This window comes from Rhopalosiphum padi, chromosome 3 (genome assembly GCF_020882245.1).
Source record: "Rhopalosiphum padi isolate XX-2018 chromosome 3, ASM2088224v1, whole genome shotgun sequence".
In the NCBI taxonomy this organism is placed as follows: domain Eukaryota; kingdom Metazoa; phylum Arthropoda; class Insecta; order Hemiptera; family Aphididae; genus Rhopalosiphum; species Rhopalosiphum padi.
The window spans coordinates 45,266,322-45,290,044 of record NC_083599.1 but is presented as its reverse complement, the minus strand read 5'-3'; the positions used below and the strand labels follow the sequence as shown (position 1 = coordinate 45,290,044).

The 23,723-nt window shown below is 30.5% G+C and overlaps 1 protein-coding gene and 1 pseudogene across 1 annotated transcript; both read right to left on the bottom strand.

Moving 5' to 3' along the window:
* Positions 1–1,963: 1,963 nt before the first annotated feature.
* On the bottom strand, positions 1,964–17,349 carry LOC132924095 (pyruvate kinase-like). Its single transcript, XM_060988195.1, has 9 exons — positions 17,299–17,349; positions 17,046–17,175; positions 10,604–10,836; positions 8,971–9,154; positions 8,646–8,855; positions 8,213–8,397; positions 2,917–3,159; positions 2,432–2,654; positions 1,964–2,151 (listed from the first exon to the last, which is right to left on the bottom strand). Exons 1-9 carry the CDS (start codon positions 17,347–17,349, stop codon positions 1,964–1,966), a joined length of 1,647 nt encoding a protein of 548 aa, XP_060844178.1.
* Positions 5,181–6,612, bottom strand: LOC132923846 (KRAB-A domain-containing protein 2-like; annotated as a pseudogene).
* Positions 17,350–23,723: the final 6,374 nt, after the last annotated feature.

Genomic DNA, 23,723 nt, shown 5'->3' with positions numbered 1-23,723 from the left:
TTTCAATATTATTGTTTTCTTTATATATTTTCTTTAATTCATTTTGTTTTTAAAGATTTTAAATATGATTTTACTAATTTCAAAATATTCTAATAACTCTCATATGTTAAAAATGTTGGAACGGTATAGTTATATAGTTATATTTTGAGAAAATTGTTTTCTTTTCTACATTATTTACCAAGTAGGTAATCAAAATATATTCATTAACATTTAAGTATTATTATAATTATTTTTAAATTATTCCTATTGGTTATCCTTATTAAAAAGCAATAAAAACAAAAAATAGACATTATAAAGTAATGTATCCATTAAGATACAAAAATAAAATATCGTATACGAGGTAGTGTACCTATCTTAAAAGACACAAAATTGAAAACAGCTTCTACGAGATGATGTATCTTAAAAGATACTACTCAAAATATCTCAGAAACTAATGTTATTTTTTAAAAAATAAAAGTTAAGAATGAGCTCTGCGGGTTTTAATTATTAAAAACAATGATAGTTTGGAATTTTAGTCAAATTTTTTTGTTTCTGCCAAGTTAAGGGTTAAAATAGTTTGCTATGTATAACAATGAAACTAATTTTTTTTTTTTTTTTTCGTATGGCGTAAGTTCGGGAGTAAGCCCGGCGCCTGATTGGCAGAATTTTTAATGGGGCACCCGTAGGTTTCTGCCATGCCCCGGGGTGGGGGGATGGCAGCACTTGTTCTCCGGACACCGTGACTTACCCGGAGAAAAATGCCGCCCAGTGGCCGAGGATCGAACCGGATTCGGCTGCTCCGCAGCCGACGAATTAGACCGCTCGGCCACCCGTTATGAAACTAATGACACATTGAAATGGTTACAAAAAAAAAAATGATAACAAATGAAATAAAACCGTATATTTTACGTATTTTGTTGATAAAGTAAAATATTGTTTTGTGTAGTATTTAATTAAATCTTTAGTTATAAAATTTTTATAAATTGGGAAATTTGTGATCTAGTCCAAAAGTATCCACTAAGACGGCACTAGTAATGCTAAAAGGAAAATACTCTTTGTACTCCGCCTGTTGTATGACATTTCGTGGTTAACCCCCACACTCTCCAACAATGCCGTGACCATTCCTGTATATCTTAGTGCATAGGTCACCAAATGGCGGAACGCGAACATATTTTATCCGGCCCGCAGACAAAGAATGAATAACACATTTTACGACACCATTATATGTGTTATTATTGTAAATTATTATTTTTGTTATTTATTATTGGTTTTTAAATAAGTTTAACTAGTTTAAATCTAGCCCACATATTACTAAGCAAAAATAATCATATGATTGGTACTTTGAGGAAAATTTAAAAAGGATTTCCAAAAGATATAACAAATGCAAAAATGAAGATAATAAAGGTGTAGTTGTAAGCATTTGGAAAGATAAAAGGGATGTGAGAATGGTGTTAACTAAACATGGTATAGAAATGATTAGCACTAGAAAGACAAGTAGAAATGGTGATAATATTTTTAATATTTTATAATAATAACAAACATTGATGTGTCAGATCAAATGACAATTTATTTTACACCTCTTAGTAAAACTATCAAGTGGTATCACAAAGTTTCATTTCAGCTTTTATTGGGCACAGCTGTGATAAATTCATTATTAATTTATAAATAATTAACTGGTAATAGAATTCAAATCTCAAATTTAAGACAGCAAATTATAGAAGTTGGTCAAATCACAACATTTAAATTTAGTATCACCATCTTTTAGAAAACATAAATTAATTGAAACACTATTAGAATAATTGATATTTTAAAACATATATTAATTTCTGTACATAAGAACTATTAAAAACAAATTTATTAAATTCTATCTATTTAAATACCCCCCCCCCCCCCCCCAATGCAAATTATCACATCATGAATAAATTTATGTGGAGACAAAATCTGTTCTAAGATGTATTTATTCGTAACAATGTTTTGTATAATGTTATGCGTTGAAATCACCAGCACTGACGTATAACAGTTTCATGGTGTTAGCAAATCCCGCATTTTGTTTAGAGCAACTCATGTGCAAAACCAAATCTCCATGATGCAATATATTATTTCTCTTTCCAAAATCTATTGCGAATCTTGTACGGTTTTCGATTTCTTTAGACCAATTTTTTTCTATTGGATCTGTAACATTTGCAGTACCTAATACATAAATCTATTTTGTTTTTAAATAACTTTTAGTCATCTTGTGTACTAGGGTCGTAAAATACGTTGATTTGTGTTAAAAGCTTTTAGTTTTAAATTTAAATTATATAATGTAGATAGTATGACATGCCATAATATTATTTCTTAGTTAATACTTTGATAAGTCAAGATTTCAACCTATATCTTTCAGAACTGGCTGTTTGTAGTATAATTAATACCTAAACTTGTTATTACTATTATCATTGTTTTTGATATTTACCAATGTACTGCAATGCTATAACATTACGCCATACTGATAATTTTCTCGCAGATTTCCCGTGTCTGACAATCGCCAACACCGGACATTTGGGGCGGTACCTTGCGACAACACCGGCTGAAAGCCCAGACGTGGTAATTACGATAATCGCAGCTGCATTACATTTAAACGATACCTCTACGCAACCGATGCTAACCGCATGGGCTGGGTTGATTTTTGGTTTGGACTGAAAAGACAATATAATATCATGCGCATCACTATGATTATTATAATTATCTATATATTAAAATCTAGTATTCCAATTTAAGATTAATTTTCAATCATTTATCTAAAATAATATATAAAAAAAATAGGTATTTTAAAAATTAATATTAAAACCATACATAATATTTAATATATTTTTTGTAGTAAAAGTTGTGTACTATTGCTCTTAGCATATGAACACTTATATGAAGATTAATAATACCATTTGAGATTCATAACAGTACCTTTTTGTTGAGCTCGTTAAATAACTGATTTTCCCATATAGTGGCTTCACCCTGCCTGCACAACGAAGACGCATACTGAATGCAATGTAATTTGTTAGCACTTCGCATCGTTATGTCCAGATAAATGCAATCGGTCCCATCCATTACGGTATTTATGAGGTCATTAACTTCAGCGCTCGAAGGTATTGTACCTATTTCCATGGAATTAAGATATTCCCCATACGTGATTGTCGGTTTTCCAACCTATGAGTTGCAGCAGTTAGAAAAATAAATAGGTATGCTATATTTTGAATAAGTACCCCAAACAATAGTTTATATATATATGTTAGCGTTAATGTATGAAATTCCGTAATTCTATAAAATAACTAGTTATTCTATAGAATTACGGGTACTTTCAGTTAATGTATAGAATGAATCCATAAATACATACCTCAACTAGTTATTCTACATACTAACTAGATATTTTATAAACTAACAATAAGGGTTTAGTTAATGTATTTAAAACTATTATTGAATAAAAGTTTTAATCAAATTTAATCAAATTTTAAACAAATTACAAAAAAAAAATCAAATGTTATAGTATTAAGTCAAACGCCTTACATTATTATATAAAATATTAATATTAATTTTTTTTTTACAAATTAAAATAAAAAATCTATTATTATAATTTATAGTTACGTAGAAGGATCAAAAAGTTCCCGGAATTTATTTATAGAAAAAAAACTATTTTTCTTATCAAATATCTGTTTATTGGAATTAAAAGTAGACATTATTAGCTATTTGTAGGTTTTGTCGTTAAAATTACATTAGTCTCATGCGAGTCGTAATCGTGTCCATACGAAACGGAGTTTACGCATATTTTCAAAATGTCACAATTTGAACAACGCGCTAACATTAAATTTTGTTTTAAACTTGGAAAAACTGCTGCAGAAACGCTTGAATGTTTGAAAACAGTTTATGGCGATGAAGCATTAAAGAAAACAGCTGTTTATGATTGGTTTAAACGGTTCAAAAATGGTCAAGAGTCACTCGAAGACGAAGAGCGGAGTGGCCGGCCGTCAACTTCAAAAAATGATGAAACAATCGAAAAAGTTAAAAATTTGGTGCGATCAGATCGTCGATTACGCGTTCAAGATATGACAAATGCATTAGGAATATCGTATGGTTCAGTTCAAAACATTTTGAAAGATGATTTAGGAATGCGGCGCGTTTGTGCGAAATTTGTTCCACGCATTTTGACCGAAGACCAAATGGAAAACAGAAAATTGATTGCCGCTGAACTTTTCGAACGTTCCGTAAATGAAAAAGATTTTTTTATCAAAAATCGTTACAGGCGATGAAACTTGGGTTTTCGCTTATGACCCAGAGACAAAATTGCAGTCATCAGAATGGCACACAACATCGTCACCGAGGCCAAAAAAATCACGTGTTGTCAAATCACAATTAAAGGTCATGTTGATTGTGTTCTTCGACAATGAAGGGTTAGTTCACTGGGAATTTGTACCTAATGGACAAACAGTCAACTCAAGTTTTTATATTGAAGTTTTAAAGCGTTTAAGAGATTCAATTCGGCAAAAAAGGCAAAGAAAATGGGAAAATGGTTGGTTTTTGCATCATGATAATGCACCGTGACACTCGTCTTTTGCAGTTCGGCAATTTTTAACGGATAAAAAAATGTCTACAATTCCTCAACCCCCGTATTCGCCAGACATTGCTCCATGTGACTTCTGGCTGTTTCCAAATCTAAAACTTGGACTCAAAGGTGAACGTTTTGCGACGATTGAAGACATTAAAGTTAACGCAACAGCAAATCTCAGGGCCATTCCAATAGAGGGATACCAAAGATGTTTCCAGCAGTTACAAAGTCGTTGGAGTAAGTGTGTCTGTGCTGAAGGACGATACTTTGAAGGAGATTAAGTAGATTTATATTTAAATTGTATACATAAAAAAATAAAATGAAATTCCGGGAACTTTTTGATCCTACTACATATAATTATTAAATTATTTTTTTTTTTACAATTTACAATTTATTTATTAGTACAGGAACTTTTTGGGTGGTATTTAGAATTACAAAGTAAATTATTTTTTAAACATATGCACCGTTTTGTGGTGCACTTTTGTTGGCATGTACATTTAAAAAACCCTTGTCCATTACCAATTGATTGGGATTCGGATGCTTTTCGAAGGCAAATATCTACATCTGGGACGTCACTTAGCGTAATAAACTTTTCCGTGCATAAATTAAATTGTGACCTCGCGTAAAGTTAATTTAGTATACCATATTTAGTTCCTAAAACAAAATTATTTGAATTATTAGTAAATAAATAAAAAAAAATTACCTAAGCGATAAAATCCGTCTGTTGTTTTTTCTAATACAATTGCAATTATAGATTGTGGATCACATTTTGACCTGTCAACATCTGGAGTTTTAACTCGTACGTTACATCCTTGAAGAGCAGGCGGATGAGACATATGTGATTGTAGTTTCATTCTTTTACCTTGACGTTCTAAGCATTCTTTTGCTTCTTCTCTTTTATTGGAAATATTTTCTTTATTCATGCAAAGTTGACACAATTCTTCCTCGGTATTCCCTTCATTTTCCATAAATATATGTTTGCATATTTTACAGTTATTTTTCTCTAAATCTTCGTTAATTTTATAATTTAAACTTTTATCTGTATTCAAAACTTTCAAAATATTGTCTGGAGTATTTGAAGAAAATCCTACTTTTGGGGAACATCCGAACATAGCTTCATAAGGACTTCGTCCTATCCCCCTATGAAAAGCTTTATTTTTCATAAATTGAATAAACCTTAGCCATTCACTCCATTTTGTTGTGTTGTTGTCCTTCATCCAGGTAATTATCATATTCTCTATATCTTGATTTGCCCTCTCCACTGATCCTTGGGATTGACTGTGGCGAGGTTTGCCATGAATAATAGATAATTCAGGCCACATTTCTTTTAATGAATCTATTGTTTGGTTTCTGAATTCACGACCGTTGTTACTTTGTAGTACACTTGGAGCACCGAACACCGTAAAAATATCTATGAGGCAATACGCTACTTCTTCAGCTCTTTTCGATTTTAATGGTTTTATAATACAAAATTTAGTCAAATGATCTTGATACACCAACACAATTTATATTCACCATCACCTTTACTTTGATAATCAATAAGATCTAATTGGCATCTACTATTTAACTCAGAATAAATCATAGGATTTGTCACGATACCTTTTTTTTCTTCACTTTTTTGTTTTTTTACACATGATTCACATAAGTTTAAACAAATTTTGACGTTTGATTGAGTAATATTTTTATATTTTTTTTCAATTCATACATAATTCTGTCTTTACCACCTTGTCCAATAGATAGGTGAATGTTAAGTAAAATATCATATAATTCTTCTTTGTGGACGTAAAATATAATATCAGAATTTTCTTTCATTGGACATATAAGTTTTTCATTACCTTGAACTTCTATCACATCATACCGTTGTACTAACCAATAATCACGTGGCGACTTTTTTTCCTGTTTTAATACGTTCACTTCACTTATTAAGGAATCATATTTTTCTTTCAGAAAAAACGTGCTGTTATTACGTTCTGTTGTTGTATTTTTTATAATTGTATCAAATTTGGTTTTCATTTTAAAGCACACTTATTAGTTATTACACTATACAACACTAAAAATAATCAAACTAACTAGTACGTAAACTCGCGGTACTCTGTCACACGAATAAGTCTAGTCTATGCCGAATGATGTGGTTCAATACTATCTTATCTTATTATATTTATTAATAAAACGACAACGGTAACAAATCTTGTATGTTATCTAATCCAGTCCCAGTCATCTACCTAATAATATAAATTTCATATATTAACGAAAACCCAATCGGTATTTTATATATTAACTAGTGAAACTGTGTTATTTATAATATATTAACGAGCATATTTAGGAATTTTATAGAATAACTAGTTATTTAATTAAATAACGTACTACATACATTACCGCTAACATATATATGTTTTTAATTTACAATCTATACATAACAAAAATACAAGTAATACATATAATAAATTTACACGGGGCTTGACGGCTTTAATGAAAGGGGGCGTCCAGTGACGCTACTTTAACTTGAATAAGTTTTTTAAAAATTAGTTTAAATTAGATATTTTTTTTTAGTACTTTACACCGAAAACTATGCGTTTAGGAGATCGCGTGGCCATATTATGCTTTAAGCGTTGGGGAGGATTATCTGGGATAGTGAGAGAGGATAGATTTGATATTAGAGGATTTGAGTGATCCAACGTGTTGGAGTGGAATTTTATATAGTGAGTGGAAGAAAGTTTAAAAAGAGTAGGCATTTTAAGATCATTATGGGGAGCTTTATTGCTAATGTACCAGGGAGCTTTGGTTAATAAATGTAAAATTATAGACAGAAAAGATTGGAACAATTTTAGATTTGAGACATTGGTCGATCCCCAGATTTGGATGCCATAAGTCATTGCAGGTCGAATTAGCTGTTTGTAGAGAAGAATCTTATTACTGAGTGAGATGATGTTGGATAAAGAAGATGTCTTAAAGTATGTAGTTTTAATTGTAGGGATCTTTTCTTGGTTTTGATGTGGGTAGCCCAGATTAGAAGTTTGTCGAGATGAATGCCTAAGTATTTAACTGAGTTGATCATGGGGATTATTGTATTGTTCATTGATAGTGGAGGACTGTCTTTAGGATGCAAGGTGAAGGTGATGTGTGATGATTATTGATTTATTGTCATTTATTTTTATTCGCCATAGGTCTAACCAGATTTGTAGTTCATTTAAATGGCTTTTAAGGTTCTTGATGGCAATATCAATATCCGTGTCGGAGGAACTTATGCATGTATCGTCAGCGAAGGCTATATGGGTGAGGTTAGAATGTGGGATGTCAGCGGTATTTAGGTTGTACAGTGTGGGGGCGAGAATACTACCTTAAGGGACACCTGCTTTAATTAGATAAACAGCGAACAGTTCGTCCTCGCATCTCACTTGGGAAGTTCGGAGTGATAAGAAGGACTTAAGGGTTAAGTATAGGGGAGCAGAAAACCATCAAATTTTGTATAGAAGTCCATCGTGCCAAACATGATCAAACGCTTGTGTAAAATGTAAGTGTAACTCGTAAGATTTCGTCTTTAAAAGAATTCGACTTATTTTTACTTAATGTTGATATTTCGAGTTCTTGCATTTAATAGTATTTAATAGTATTTTGCCACTTTCTAGGTTCGAATAATTACAGAAAATCCTAGAAACTCACTATGTTGCATTTGGACAATATAATCTTTTGGACTAAAAATATTTTATCGTGGCCAACTTCCATGGACAAGTTCGGTCTGTTAAGGAATACGCCATCCACACATGGTAAGATATCATCAATGTTTTCCAGTCCAACAGAATTATCGATTTTCGCGTATAGGCTGATATCTCCACCTCGCTCTGTGCCTAAAAATAATTATAATAATTATAATATGGAGCTATATAAATGGTAATTGTTTCACTAGAACTTTGGAGAAACGTCATTAGATTAAGATAACATGTAGAAACACGAAGTTTATCGAGTTCGGGTATAATACGAAAATTTAACGGTCGAAATATGGAATGGAAACTATTGTAAATTCAAGACTAGATACAGAAAAAAAGAAAAATAAGAGCAGCAATATCGTTCACTGATCATTCAATGCTTGACTTACCAACAAACTTGCGAACGTGATCGAAAAACAAAGAATTCCTGACACCGGGCACTAGAATTACGTCCACTTTAAGCAGTATTCCTGTACGGATTTTTTCCTCGTCTAGTTTTGAAAGTGCTGTTGAGCCAATCGGAATTCCCTGCATATGCACTTTTTTCTCAGAACCCAAACATTCTCCTCGCTTTACAACACAATACGCCTCATTATTTTCTGTAAAGAAGAAAAAATACTGTAATTTTTTTAAACGCCTCTTTCACGAGAACATGTTCGCGTCGACGATGTTACTCGATTGTGATTATAATAAAATGAAAAATAATTAATTTACCGACTCTGATTACGGCAAGTTCGATTTTCCCGTAATCCAAGTAGATTCGATCGTTAGTTTTGAGCCGAAGAATCATATCACTGTTTACATAAATACGGTCCACCGTACATTTAAATTTGTATTCAACGTTATTGGTGACGTACACATGAGCGTTCGTCGATAATTCTATCAAATGTTGTGTGGGCTATTCAATAAAAATTAAGTCTTATTAAACTATGAGGACATGACTTAATCATTATAAATAGTTTTGTATTTTTTGTTTGTTATAATTATTATGTTTATTCATTCCGTATTTTTCGTCGTATAATTTAAAACATACTGGGTGTTGTAGGCATTCTATTTTATATTTTCTTTATCAAATAACACTTATTGTTTCAAAATCTATAAACTGTTTAGAAAATTTGTTTTTCAAAACCGTCCATGAATTTTTAAATAATGATTATTAATCGATTATCTATAATAGAATCACCCTCTATATAGTTTATTTATATATATCACATTAGTAAACATATGCGTAGAAAACCTCCAGTCGATTCCTACCAACTGACGCATACTATTTAACGTAGGAGTACGAAACACGCCGACTGATTCTTAGAATTATCATACTCGTTATTAATTATTAAGTCTCAAAGAAATCAAAGGATATTGTAGAACAACACTTATTCGGCTTCTTTCATATTCGCCTATTATGTTTGACTGTGTATCAATTAATAGTCGAAAATATGAATCCTAACTAACTATACATTTAGAATTATCCCAATCCCAGGATTTAGTTTGAGTTATTGATAGTACATTAACATCGTCGCTCGTACTTAAAATTCAAATCCCAACATGTAACTAATTTCTCGGGTAGAGCTATTCACTCTGTTCACAAATTGAAATACAAGCGTCATATTTTATATTAAAAAAAAACATTTAAATATTTACCAACTTTTCACTCTACACTCAGTAGTAACCTGTGACAATCTTTTGTGGCATATTTGACGTTATTGAATGGTACGCTAACATCAGACTAAACAACCTACATCTTTTTTATAAAGGGTTGTCTGAGATTATAGAATTTTTGAAATGCGTACCCAAAGAAGGTTTTCCATGACTACATAGTCTAGCGTTGAAATTGGTTTGTAGATTTTTCTCAATATATATATATATGTAAAAAAGTTTTTCTCGGATAACCTTTATCTAAAATAAGTATTGAACCACACTAACAAATACTCATTTAAAAAAAGTACTGCTAAATTTAATGCTTCAACTAAACTTCAACCAGATTATGAAGAAATAATATCTATCAAATAAATTCAACATTCTCATTAAAGGAAAATTACTGTAATTAAATTGTCATAAAAATACCTAGTATAAAAATAAATCTAAATTTAAATTTATAAAAGAAATAAATAACAAGTATTATTTTTTATAGCACATTCAGCAAATGTTGGCTACCCCTGCTCTACAACATCTTTTCTCTATCCTCAATAGTTTACACTGATCATATTGAAACGACTGACCACCTAACGTCTTAGAAACTTAAAAGCGTAGTGATAAACTCCTAAGATTACTACTGTACCTCAATCATAATTCTTAGAAATCAAAAAATTCAAAACCGTTATTATTATATGATATCAATATTTATCACTGTTGTATGGAATATTCTTCCAGTCGTAATGCAAGATCCACCAAGATCGAGTACTAAAGTCATTGAATACGGTACTTGGTTGTTCTTTTTATGACTGTAATTAAAAACCCCTTGGCGAATTTCTAAGAGCATTTTTCGACTCTGTTCAAATGATAAACCGTTAAAATCAAATATAACCATGGATGCACCACTTTGACAATATTCTTCAATTAGACTTTTAGTCACGTTGGGTTCTGAAATATTGATATTAAAATAAATAGTACCATAATTATTATTTAGATTTCTTATAGATAACATTAAATATTTCGGTTAAAAGGAATTTGTATTGATATGAGTTTTCGAAAACCTAGAAAGTACTGAAATAAATTTGTGAAATATTCATATTTTTAATACTTAGCGTGCGTATTAGGGTGGTCCTTATTTTTTTTTTTAAATTTAGTCGAGCTACCAATGGAATTTGTTCAAGACCATAAAAAAATGAACTGTGTAAAGTTTCGTAATAATTGGTTAACCCTAAGGCGTGCCTCAAGAGGGTTGAATTTAAAATAAGGGTGCTTTTTGATTTTTTTTAAATTTTAGCCTAAAATATTTAAGATAGGCAAAAAAATACAATAACAAAATATTTTTTAAATTCTATATCCTATAAGAGTTGTTACTTGTACTTTTTTCAATCAACTACTCATTCGCCCACAAAATAACAAAAATCGTTTTTAGTATATTTCATATGTTTAGTTCATACAAATGTACTTCGTGTTCACAAATTTAACCACGTCATAACCACATAAAATTTTTTAATAGCTTTTAAAATATAGTCCAATGTTAAACTGGTTAATGCAAATGCTTCATATTAATATACATTAATTAATTAATGCAAAACTGTGTGATTAAGTATACATGTTTTAACACGTCTATACTTGCGCCTATTCGTACCTACTCGCATTATCAACATTGATCACGCGTTTTTTTTTTTATTACATCCACGCCGGATACCACGGTTGACATGTATTTTTCAAATATATATGTGTCTTAACTAGAGATCAGCACGGGCCGTTTTTTTTCGGCCCGATCCGGCCCAAAGGTTAAACATATAAATTGTTGACGTCCAGGCCCGGTCCGTTTGTAATTTTTTCAAATTCCAACCCGACCAGGCCCGTTTGTAATTTTTTCAAGTCCAACCCGACCACGCTCGTTTGTAAATAAAAATATACATAAACTTTCATTTCCTTTCAGTATTGACATAGTAGACAAAAACATTTCATAAAGACAATACATTTATTATAAAGGAAAAGATATTAATTTTTATTAAAATTTAAATATATTATAATATATTATAATAATTACATTTTCTTTTTGAAGAAATCATTTAAAAATAAAAGGGAGTCAACAGTATCACCTTTAAGTCGTGTTCTTCTTTCTTCAATAACTCTTCCTGATGTGCTGAAAGACCTCTCACTTGCAGCACTACTAGCAGGGATCGCTAAAATTCTTGATGCAAGTTTAGCCATTAGAGGAAGTTTATCACTGTGTTCCTTCCACCATTGTAAAATATCTTGATTTTGATTATATGATTCAATTTGATAAATGTTCAGTTCATTGTTAAAATCATTATAATTGTCTGATGGCAAGCAATCATCCTTCCACTCAGAGAAAATATTATCCTCTTCTGATTGAATCGTTTCTTCAATCGGTACAGGTTCAGACTGACTGCAGTTAGAAATGAGGTTGGATTGCAATTTTGATAACTCTATTTTAACTTTTTCAATAATACCTTGTCTTTCGTCTATATTTTCGACCATTCTCAGCTTTTTGAATGGTGGGCACAAAAATAAAGCCATACCATGATAAATATTAGTTTTAAATTTCTCTTTAAAAATAATTAGAGTTCGATGTGCTAAATTTTTAAATATATCGTCATATTTTTCCTCAGAGACTATACTATTAAGATGTTTTAATAACTTAGCCCGATGAAGTAGCACAAGTTGTATAGTAGGTCTTATTGTACCTTCAAACTGAACAGATGCTTCTTTGAATGGAGTTAAAAAGAAGATCAATTTGGATAATAATGATTTGTTTATGTCATTCATTTTTCTATTTTCCACACCATATATTTTTATAAGTTCATCATACATATCATGTACAGCACGCAACATAGCCAAATTGGAATTCCATCTGGTTTCTACATGTTGAACTAAAAGTCTAGAAAGCAAATTGTTGTCACCATTTTTTTTCATATACCTAACGAGAGACTTAGAAGCAGATATTAGTTTTTCTATAGGACTAAAATCAACAGCCATACTTAACAATTCATTAATTAATTGATCCTTTGAATTGGTTTTTGTGAAATCAAATGTTGTTTGTAGAATATTATGTAAAATGTGTGCAGAGCAATTAAGTCGGTTGTTTCTATCCAATGCTTTAATTATGTTAGAACCTTTATCAGTTACCCATGTAATTTTTGAAAGAAAATTGTCTCCGCTTTCTTCATTATCTAGCCACTGATTAAAAAATTGTTTTAAATTATTTCGTATATTATCTCCAGTTTTTTTTTGGTCATAAGGGAACTGTCCAACGTGCAAAACATTTGAATTAAGTTCCCAGTTTTCATTTAAAAAAAAAATTCAAAAAATCATTCAAAAAAATAAAATGATTAAATATTTAAATGTAAAACACAATCGCACAATAATAAAATTAAAACTGTGAAGTATCAATTTTCGACTGGACCGTGTTCACTGTTCAGCGTGTAATTGTGTATTAATTGAATTTGAATGTTATGTCTTGCCAGTCGACGAAATAATAAAGATTAAATGAAAAACATAATCGCACAACAATAGCGATAAGTATTAGTATATAGTATTATTGGTTTTTACCAGTGATCTATTTATAAATATCATACAGTCTGGGAATACAATTATTATTATTAATTTAGATAACCTAGATCACATAGTGTTACGAATTAAATTAATAAGTTTTATTTTTGACCGACCCGGCCCAATGAATAATATTACGATCCCACCTATAACCAACCCGTAATATTTAAATTATGGCCCGGCCGGAACCAAGCCCGGTATAGGTCGGGCCGGGCACGGGCTGGGTCGGACTGGCCCGGCCCGTGCTGATCTCTAGTCTTAACAGGTCTATTAGACACGTCATTACAGGTTTTAGCTACATTATTTGTATATTTATATTATTTTTTTTTTACTATATATAAATAACATTTATATTGTTATGGATCAGTTTATAATTGTCAATGCACCTTTAACAAACAGTCGCTTTGATTTTAATTTTAATTTTAAAAATGGAAAGTAAAGTTAATATTCGTAAACGTATTTATTTAATTGGTAATAGCTCTCATCAACTTGTTGGATGTAAGTTACCATCAAACAAACAAGTTTTATCGCTCTTATTTTTTAACATTCGAGAAGTCAAGTTAAGTGTACGTGAAAGTGCGCGGTTAGTGATAGACGAAACATTAATTTTTTGGCAAAAAGCTCGAATACCTACGAGATTCGTAATTGTGTACCACAGCTAGAAGAGTTGTATAATACATGGCGGAGTTTGCAGAAAAAATCGAGTCGCCGAACAAACACTCAGATTAAAAATGAAAATGAGTTTATACAATGTTTTGATGACCTTTTTGATATTGCTCATGCAGATGCATTAGATATAATGACTACTGATATAGACAAACAGTTTTTAATGAATCAGAGACAAAAAGGTCGTCCAGGAGCATTGATGGGTGTCGATTGGATAAGTCAAAAAAGAGAATTTAAACACTCTAAAAAATTGGAAGAATCTGAAAAAAAAAGAAAACTTAATGAAAGCAAAATGAAATCTATTTGTAAGTATTTTTTATTTTACTATTTTTGTAATTTGTTGAAGATAGGTACTTTCAATTATAGCTAATATAATAAACAAATACTGTTTTAGTTAAATCTGTGGAACTATATTCTACAAGTGATACGGAAGAAAGTTTGTCTGAAGACTGTACGTGGAGCCAAAATATACAAGATACAACCAACTCTATTGTTATGGAAATTTGTGAAGAATCTTATGAAACAACTACAACTAATAAACGAGGAAGAACACAATTTATCAACGATAAACTTGTAACTGTATTAGATAGATGCAAGGTAAGTGACAGAGATGCAACTCATATATTAATGGCCACGGCTCAGGCATTAGGACATAATGTTGATGATTTAGTAATAAATCGTTCGTCGATTCACCGGGTTCGTGAAAAAGTACGAAAACTGCGAGCAGAACAACTACGCTCAAGTTTTAATAATGATTTATTTAAAGAATCTGTTGTACATTGGGATGAAAAAATGTTACCTTCATTAACTGGTAAAGATTTAGTGGAAAGACTGCCAGTGCTAATTTCATGTGAAGGACGCGAGAAACTTCTAGGGGTTCCTAAGTTATCGGCTGGAACTGGAGAAGAACAGGCTGAAAACGTTTTTCAGTTATTAATTGATTGGGGGATTAGTGATTCAGTTGTTGCAGTTTGTTGTGATACTACAGCATCTAATACTGGTCGTTTGAATGGTGCGTGTGTCTTATTAGAGCAACGTCTCAAAAAAGATATGTTATATCTTATGTGCCGTCATCATATCTATGAATTAGTATTGAGGTGTGTATTTGAAGAAAAATTTGGCATTACATCAGGGCCTAATATTCCACTTTTTAAAAAATTTCAAGAATACTGGAGCAAATTAAATACTAATAATTATAATCCGGGCATTGAAGATAATAGTGTTTGTACGGCTTTATCACACACAAAAAATGATATACTTCAGTTTGCTCTTGATCATTCAAAAAAAAAAACAATTTCGTGAAGACTACAGGGAACTACTAGAACTTACGATTATTTTTCTCGGAGGAACTCCACATCGTGGAATATCATTTCGTATTCCAGGTGCTTCCCATCATGCTAGGTGGATGGCCAAGGCAATATATTGCCTAAAAATATTCATATTTCGAAACCAATTTAAAATGTCAACACGTCAACAAAAGGCATGTCAAGAAACATGCATTTTTATTATTTCTATTTACATAAAAAGTTGGTTTGGAGCTCATATAGCAATTCAAGCGCCATATCAAGATCTCATGTTTGTTCAGAGTTTAATTGAATATGAAAATATTGATCAAAAAGTTTCCTTTGTTGCATTAAAAAAAATGTGTGGACATCTGTGGTACTTAAGTCCTGAAACAGCAGCACTTGCTTTTTTCGATATAAATGTTCCTTTATTAGAAAAGAAAAAAATGGTAAAAGCACTAAATACAATAATTGACACCGGTGAAAATAAAGTTAATCGTTTCATCATTGATATCAAAAACTTGAACTCGTTGAAATTTAAATGTATTAGTGATTTTATCAACAACTCATCAATAAAATTATTTTATCGGTTTAATATTAAAACCGATTTTTTAAATAAAGATCCTGAATAACAATCAGCATTTCATACAAGGTCTTAATAAATTTACCAACTTAAAAGTTGTAAACGACGCAGCAGAACGAGGAGTAAAATTGATCAGTGATTTTAATAATTTAATCACTAAAAACGAGGACCAAAAACAATTTTTAATTCAGACCATATATGATTACCGGAAAAGATTTCCTGATGCTAAAAAAAATACACTAAAAAATGATATTTAATTATGTAATTTATGTCTGGTATTTTGTAAGTATGTTTTATATTTAATTGCGATGTTTAACTTGATTTACATAAATTCAAATATTATATTAAATTATAAATTATTATTCATTAATTCATTATGTATTGTATTTACGATATGTATGTAAAAAATGTTAAATATAGGCAACGCGTTATTTTTATTATTAAATTATACATTATTATATAATAAAAACGAGTATTTGTTATTTTGTGGGCGAATGAGTAGTTGATTGAAAAAAGTACAAGTAACAACTTTTATAGGATATGGAATTTAAAAAATATTTTGTTATTGTATTTTTTTGCCTATCTTAAATATTTTAGGCTAAAATTTAAAAAAAATCAAAAAGCACCCTTATTTTAAATTCAACCCTCTTGAGGCACGCCTTAGGGTAAACCAATTATTACGAAACTTTACACAATTCATTTTTTTATGGTTTTTAACAAATTCCATGGGTAGCCCGATCAAAAATTTAAAAAAAAAAATCATCATTTATACATTAAGGACCACCCTAGTGCGTATACATAATACAACATGAGTTTTTAGATGGTATCGCCTATTTTTAAGCCTATTATTTTGTATTTAAAAATAAATTAATTTAACTTGGTGCTTATAATATAATAATGTGCAGGCTAACGTACACGGTATTTCACAAAATGTATATTTCTGTACCTCTTAAGTTTGCTCAAAAACTTATTTCAATACAAATTCACCCTCCTAAAATATTTAGTATTACTTAAAACAGTGATCACGCTATTGTATTACGTACGGACGCCACAAGCAATAGTGGTTAATGTATTTTGTGACGGATTTGATCCAATTTTTAAATTGCTCAAATGATCCAGATAGTTATCCTTAAAAGATGCTTTCTTTTTCATCTCATTGCTATAACAATATTCCTAAACACGCACACACACACACATATATATTTAAATTTACATTATTTTTTATATAGATTGGTTTTTATTATATGAACAATACCACCAATATAAAATAATTTAAAAATACATTAATATTATTACCTGAGGAACTATACACGGATTTTCAGTGTAAGATTTATTTGTCGAGTCCATTTTCACTATATTTTCTGTTATTTGTGATACAAAATAAACTTTAAATTAAATAAAAATAAAATTTATTGTTTACTTAACGTTACCTAAGAAATACTTTGGTATCCACACTATTGACTATAATTACACGGAATACATAAAAAAAACATTTGTAAGTATTACACCTTTCACCTCCTTATAATATGTACCAAAATATAGTTTTTACTATATATTTTTTTTTTTGCAGATTGTAGAAACTTAAATAAAATTAAGTGTACAAATATAGTTAAAGGTATAATTTATTATTGTACAAAAATATAAAATAAATAATGATTAAATGGCTACAATTATGTATTAAGTCATCAGTTTTCTAAGTTTTTGAAGCTTGAGAGGTTGAGATTTTGCTCTTATTTTTTGAGTAATTTGTTGGCATGCTCATTAAAATATTTCATCTGGATGAGAAGTCATTGTTTAATAAAAGTTTGCACAACAGGATTATATTTTTCTTCAATTTCCATCCGAGATGAATTTTTTGTTGTTAAATTTTTGACAACTCCTGGGCCTTTAGGATTTTTTTGCTTAGTAATTTTTCTATAAAGCTTTTCAATTCAATACATTTTTAATTTGAAATCGTTACTAGGTAATTATTATAACCACCATAGGATAAACGATTTTTCCATGATGGTACTGAATAATCATGGCATTTTGTGTTTTGGATGGAATGAATGGTGGTTGTGGTGGTTGAACCAAGTTTTAGAAATTGAAGTTTATATTTTTTGGAAACCCAACCAGCCAGATATTCTGTCGCATCTGTAGTGAGCATGTCTCGGTGAAGATGGCTCAGCACGATTTAACGACGAAGTCCACTTTTTCGTAGGTCTTCTTCAGTAAGCGTAGGAAGTTTGTAGTAAATAAACAACACGTTTATAAGTTTAAGTTGAAAGTCGTTTATTCATTGAGACAATATATATAAAAAGCTAGCTAATAATCTTATATTAATATATTATTTATTTTTAGTATATATAATAATATGTATTTATCAGCTTAAAAATCTGGTGGCCCTGAAAAGGGCCTTTTTAAAAGGGTGGTTCTTAAAAGAACCGTTTTTATTAACTGCCGACGCGTATATGATTTCTAAAAATAAAATACAATATGATTTTTTTTTAATATGTTCTATGTGTACGATAAAAATTTGGTCACTCAATTAGGGTTAGTACTTTAAATACTTACTCTGCATTTCAGCACTCCGGGCATTGGCAATCGTCAATATCTATCTCTGGTCATTGTATTGAATCCGATCCCAGGATAAGCTCTCGCAATATCGGACATAAACCGTTTAAATTGATCGCTAGTTGTAGGGAGGCGATTTAATATGTTGGTCCTGTACATCCATTCGCCAATGTACGAATCCGCTACCCTCTTGCAATTGCATCTTGTTAATATGCGTTTCAATTCTCTCCACGACCTTTCAATATGCTGCGTGTGGTAGCGAATCGGTTGTCGATTTGGTGGTACAGCTCCTTCCCACTGCTTATCTAAGTATTCCTGGCTAAACCTTCCAGTCGTCACCCAAATTGGTGGCTCATTTTTGGGGGTTTAACAAAGTTAATTGAGTGGTTTACCACTCCATGACCACTATATAATTTTATAACACTTTTTATTTTTATTTAATAATATTTCTATAATATATAACATTCAAAATTTCAAACAACAATTACCTAGGTGCCAAATTCAGTTTTAAATAAATATTTTTTATTGATGTGACCGTTGATGATAATATTAGAGAAACATTTGTAATGCAGGTATTTCAAAAAGTCAATACAATAGGTACATATTGAATAAGATTTAAAATAAATATCAATTAAATATTAAAAAACAAAAAGGTGGGCAAGTGGGTGTCGCTCTGCTGTATAGTAGAGATGGGGAGTAGGTCACTATAATGAATGTGTTAACTTTAAATACAATAACAGTTATCATTGTATACAATAAACGATTCTGACCGGATAATCAGTCTAGGATAATTAGTAGGATATAATTATATTATTACTTATATTTAAATTGTAATATATCGTAATTTAACGCGTTTTCATAAAAAATTAAATTTCATACGCTCATAAAATTATTTTTTTATTGACGCTAGATTTTTTTTCAGTTACTTGAAGGACAACTTATGAAAAACCTTGAATTGACATTTTAACCTTATAAAATCATATCATGTTTTATCAAGTTAAATAGAGAGAGTTCAATACATTAAAATGAAGAACTGATAGATAAAATAGTTACATTAAGATACAAAATAAATACAGTAATAATATGTTTATCACGGCAAACAATTTGTATTGATAATAATTTTAATAAAATCTAATACAAATTGAAATTGTATTATTTATTACTGTCCATTTTAAATTTCAATCTCCAACTAGATTCACTTTCCTACCAGAAAATATATCGAAGATGAAAATACAATCACAGAATACATTACATTTTTAGAAACATCTAGTTCTGGACTGAAAAGAATAACCAAAGATGTTGAGCCACAAGTTTCTAAAAAGGTCAAGACTTCTCTAGATGATTACCTTGCACAAAGAAAAATAAGAAGGTAGACTAAAGAGAGAAAGTACATCATAACTTTCGTTTTTGGAATCCTTTTTCACGAAATTGTAGAGTTCTTGGGTATATGTTAATAGTTACATTTTTCTGGTAATTCTTCTACAAGTAATTGTTCAGGAACGAAATCATCATTTTCTGTACACAAATTATGTAGCACACAACAAGCTAATATAAAATTTGAATCTTTCAGCTCGGTAATGAAAAATCTAATTTTAACAATTGGTAAAAACGTCCTTTTAATAAACCAAAAGTATTTTCAATAAGAACTCTAGTCTTCGAATGATTTTTATTGAATTATTTCTCATTATTAATAAGATTGTCATAATCCTTGAAAGAAGTTATTATAATTTTCTTCCAACGGATAAGCTGTATCGTTGTTTTTAAATACGATAAATTTAGTAAGTTATAATATATCATATCGTTGAATTAAAATGGCTATAAATACAACTTGCCGTGGTAATCATCTCCTCATTGCTAACCAATTCAAAAGATACTCCTAAAAACTGTTGAAATTGAAGCCTGAGTGAACACGCTTAATTTAATTCCAATGCACCCTTTTTGGATTTGTTAAAAACGACTACCAAAGTTTACTGCATATGCAATATCTGGTCTTGATACTTGAGACAAAAACAATAAACTCCCCACTGCTTGTCGATAAGGTATCTCGTAATTTAATACTTCCATTTCTTCCTGTTGATCAAGTGTATGCGATTTATCAATCGGTATTGACAACTCCTTTGCGTCTAACAAATTAAATATATCAATTATGCTACATGCATAATTTGTCTGGTGCATAAATGACCCATTATCTATTATCTACCTGCATTCCTGCAATTTTCCTCATGAATATTTGCGAGGAATTTTGAAGTTGAAAATTGTGTACACTATCACACTCCATTTGAGTGTGCCCTTTTTCCAGATACTTTTGGATGATCGTTACCTTTTTGGACATACTCAAATGTAGTAGTGCATTTGAGAGCACTGAATTTCGGTTCTGATAACAGCACCCGTCTGAATATATAATTACCGTTTTTAAGGACTTGTTCAATAACTCATTGATATAATCACATAGGCACGATGCAAATGTGGTACCACTAAGTGAGGTCTGTGTTTCATCAAACCAATATGCCATTGCATCGTGTGTTGTTAAGTCATAAACTGTGTAGTTGTGGGCTGTTAATTTCAATTTATAGTATGCTGCACTAGCTTTAATATAGGGCACCGTTTGAACGGCCATTAAATCGCAACATATAGTGTGACATTGTTCATTTTGAGCAGCAACTTTGTCGTTATGTTTTTCATTACGTGCAGCTTCTTTCTTGGCCAAATGCTTTGAATAGACCTCTTCAGAAACCTGCTTATTCTCGTAACTGAAACAAATATCACACTTGTTCTTTTTAGGGATGAATATAAATAAAAATATAATATAAATATAATATAATATTTATATTTCAATATTCTTCTCTCTCTTTATTTTATCAAATGAAAATCTTGACATGGGTGCTTCAACATTTTCTAAGCATTTAGTTTTGTACATTTCATACAATTGACTCCAAGATTTTATGTCTGTTTGCAAGAAAAGCTTCTTTGAATTTTTTCTGCAATAATGGGATGGTAGTGTTGGTAAATTATCGAAAAAGCTGGTCAACGTTAGAAGCTGTTGGTCCGATCTTTTTTTTTTCATTGGAGGTTTAGTTGTTAACGTGAGATCTTCATCAACAAATAAATCGGCCTCATCACTATCTTCTTCATTTTCTTGCAGAAAATGGGTTGAGGTTTTTTTCACTGGCATATTATTTTTATAGAAGTTTGCGAGCCAATAATGAACTTCAGATTTTTTCAAACCCAATGTCTGAAGGTACATTAGTTGGCAAACTGGTACTCTTTTGTCATGAACTTTTAGATAATAGAAGTAGCTAGAATTTCTTTTTGAATTATTGTTTCCTGTAGTTTTTTATTTTGTTTCTTTAATTTCAACCGTCGAACAAACGTACATTCTCTTGGAATCCCAAGACATATTCTTCCAAAAGTCGTTGAATAGAAATTGGCGATCTTCTTCGCTTACAGAATCACAAAGCCTAGTAATCCATTTTTTGCAGACTGGTGATTGACAAGGAGGCCCCATAACCCGAGCGGCTCGTTGAACATCTTGAAGTATTTTATTTGTACTCTTTGCATCTGCCCTCCTAAAACCTATGTAGGATTCTCCTCGCATTCTATTCGTTTGTGCTTTACTACGAGTCCATGTTTCTGGTTTTGCAACTCTCTTCCTTTCTCTGAGGATATTATTAGATTCTACATTAATTGTGTTATCCTCAATGTGCGTTTCATCAACTGGTGGATTTTCTTCAACTATAGGAACTTCAGGATTAGAAAAATTGTCGTTGGTTATAGGAATATGAGAATAAAAACTAGTTTGGCAGTCTTGATTAATTGATAAATTAATATTACTTAGGTCATTAAATTCTTTAAGAATTCCATCTTCCAAATAAAGAATGTCCAGATTTTCCAAATTTAGGTCATCAGAAGTAACCAATTTGTTAGATGCTTGAGGTTCAACAGAATTATTGGATAATATATTATTATCATTATCTATGATATTCATTTTATTTTTGTTGTCATTTTTTGATTTCACGTGTAAATTGTTTTTTACTACCGAGTTTCTGCCTCCTACTTCATTCAAACAACCAAATATTTCGTCTACAGTAAACTGATTATCTGTACCATATGAGTCACTATCACTCACCATGTCTATAAGAAAAATATTACAATTGAGGGAAACATAAAACTAATAATATAATATAATATTTATTTATTTTCGTTATAGTAATTACCAATTTTTCTACACTGCTTGTATAAACAATAAAAATATTATATTATATTAATCAATACTAATTCGAAACGAGTTAAAAAAATAATATTAATGTATGTATATTATTGTCATAGGCGTGCGCAGACTTAAATTTCTGGTCGAGCCTAGGCAATTATAGTACCATAATATTTAGACAACGCCTCTATTTTTTTTTAACACGTCAACATGTATGTTGATGTATTAACCTATTAATGTCTATAGTACTTTAGTTATTGTATATTTTGTAGATTGTTTTTGTTAGATTAATAAAATGTATGTAGTGGTAGTTGGTAGGTACAAGCAAATATTTTTGATTTTATTATACTTTCACGACAAACAAAATTTCCATGATTTCAACAAACATAATATTATTATTACCTATAATATAAGCATTATAATAAAATATATACACACATTTTACCATGCCCCTACAGCTCGCCCCGTACGCACGCCTATGATTATTGTGTAGTCATGTTTAGAATGTACAGTCTAATATATATAAAAACAGTGGCTATCTCAATTAACTTAAATTTACAACACTGGCTATCTAAACCACGTTTTTGGCAAGTCATTTTTCCGTGTGTTAAACTAAAATATTATTTTACAAAATTAATAGTATGATATCTTATTCTAAAATAGATGTGCTAATTTAGTTCAAATGTCAATACCAACATGAAATAATAACGGAAATACGCTTACCTTCACCAGAACTCATTTTTACAGCTGGCGTAGACCTGATAAACACTGAGATAGCCACTGTTGCCAAAACATTTTAGATAGCAACTGTTGTCGTTTTTTCGATTAGCGCGTTATCTATTATTTTTATCCTACATCTGATACCACCAGTCGATTCGGCGTAAAATTTTGAATAAGACAGTGTTGCTAACTCAATTTGACCAAAATGTGAGATACCTGGTGTTGCATCTTAAGTGACGAT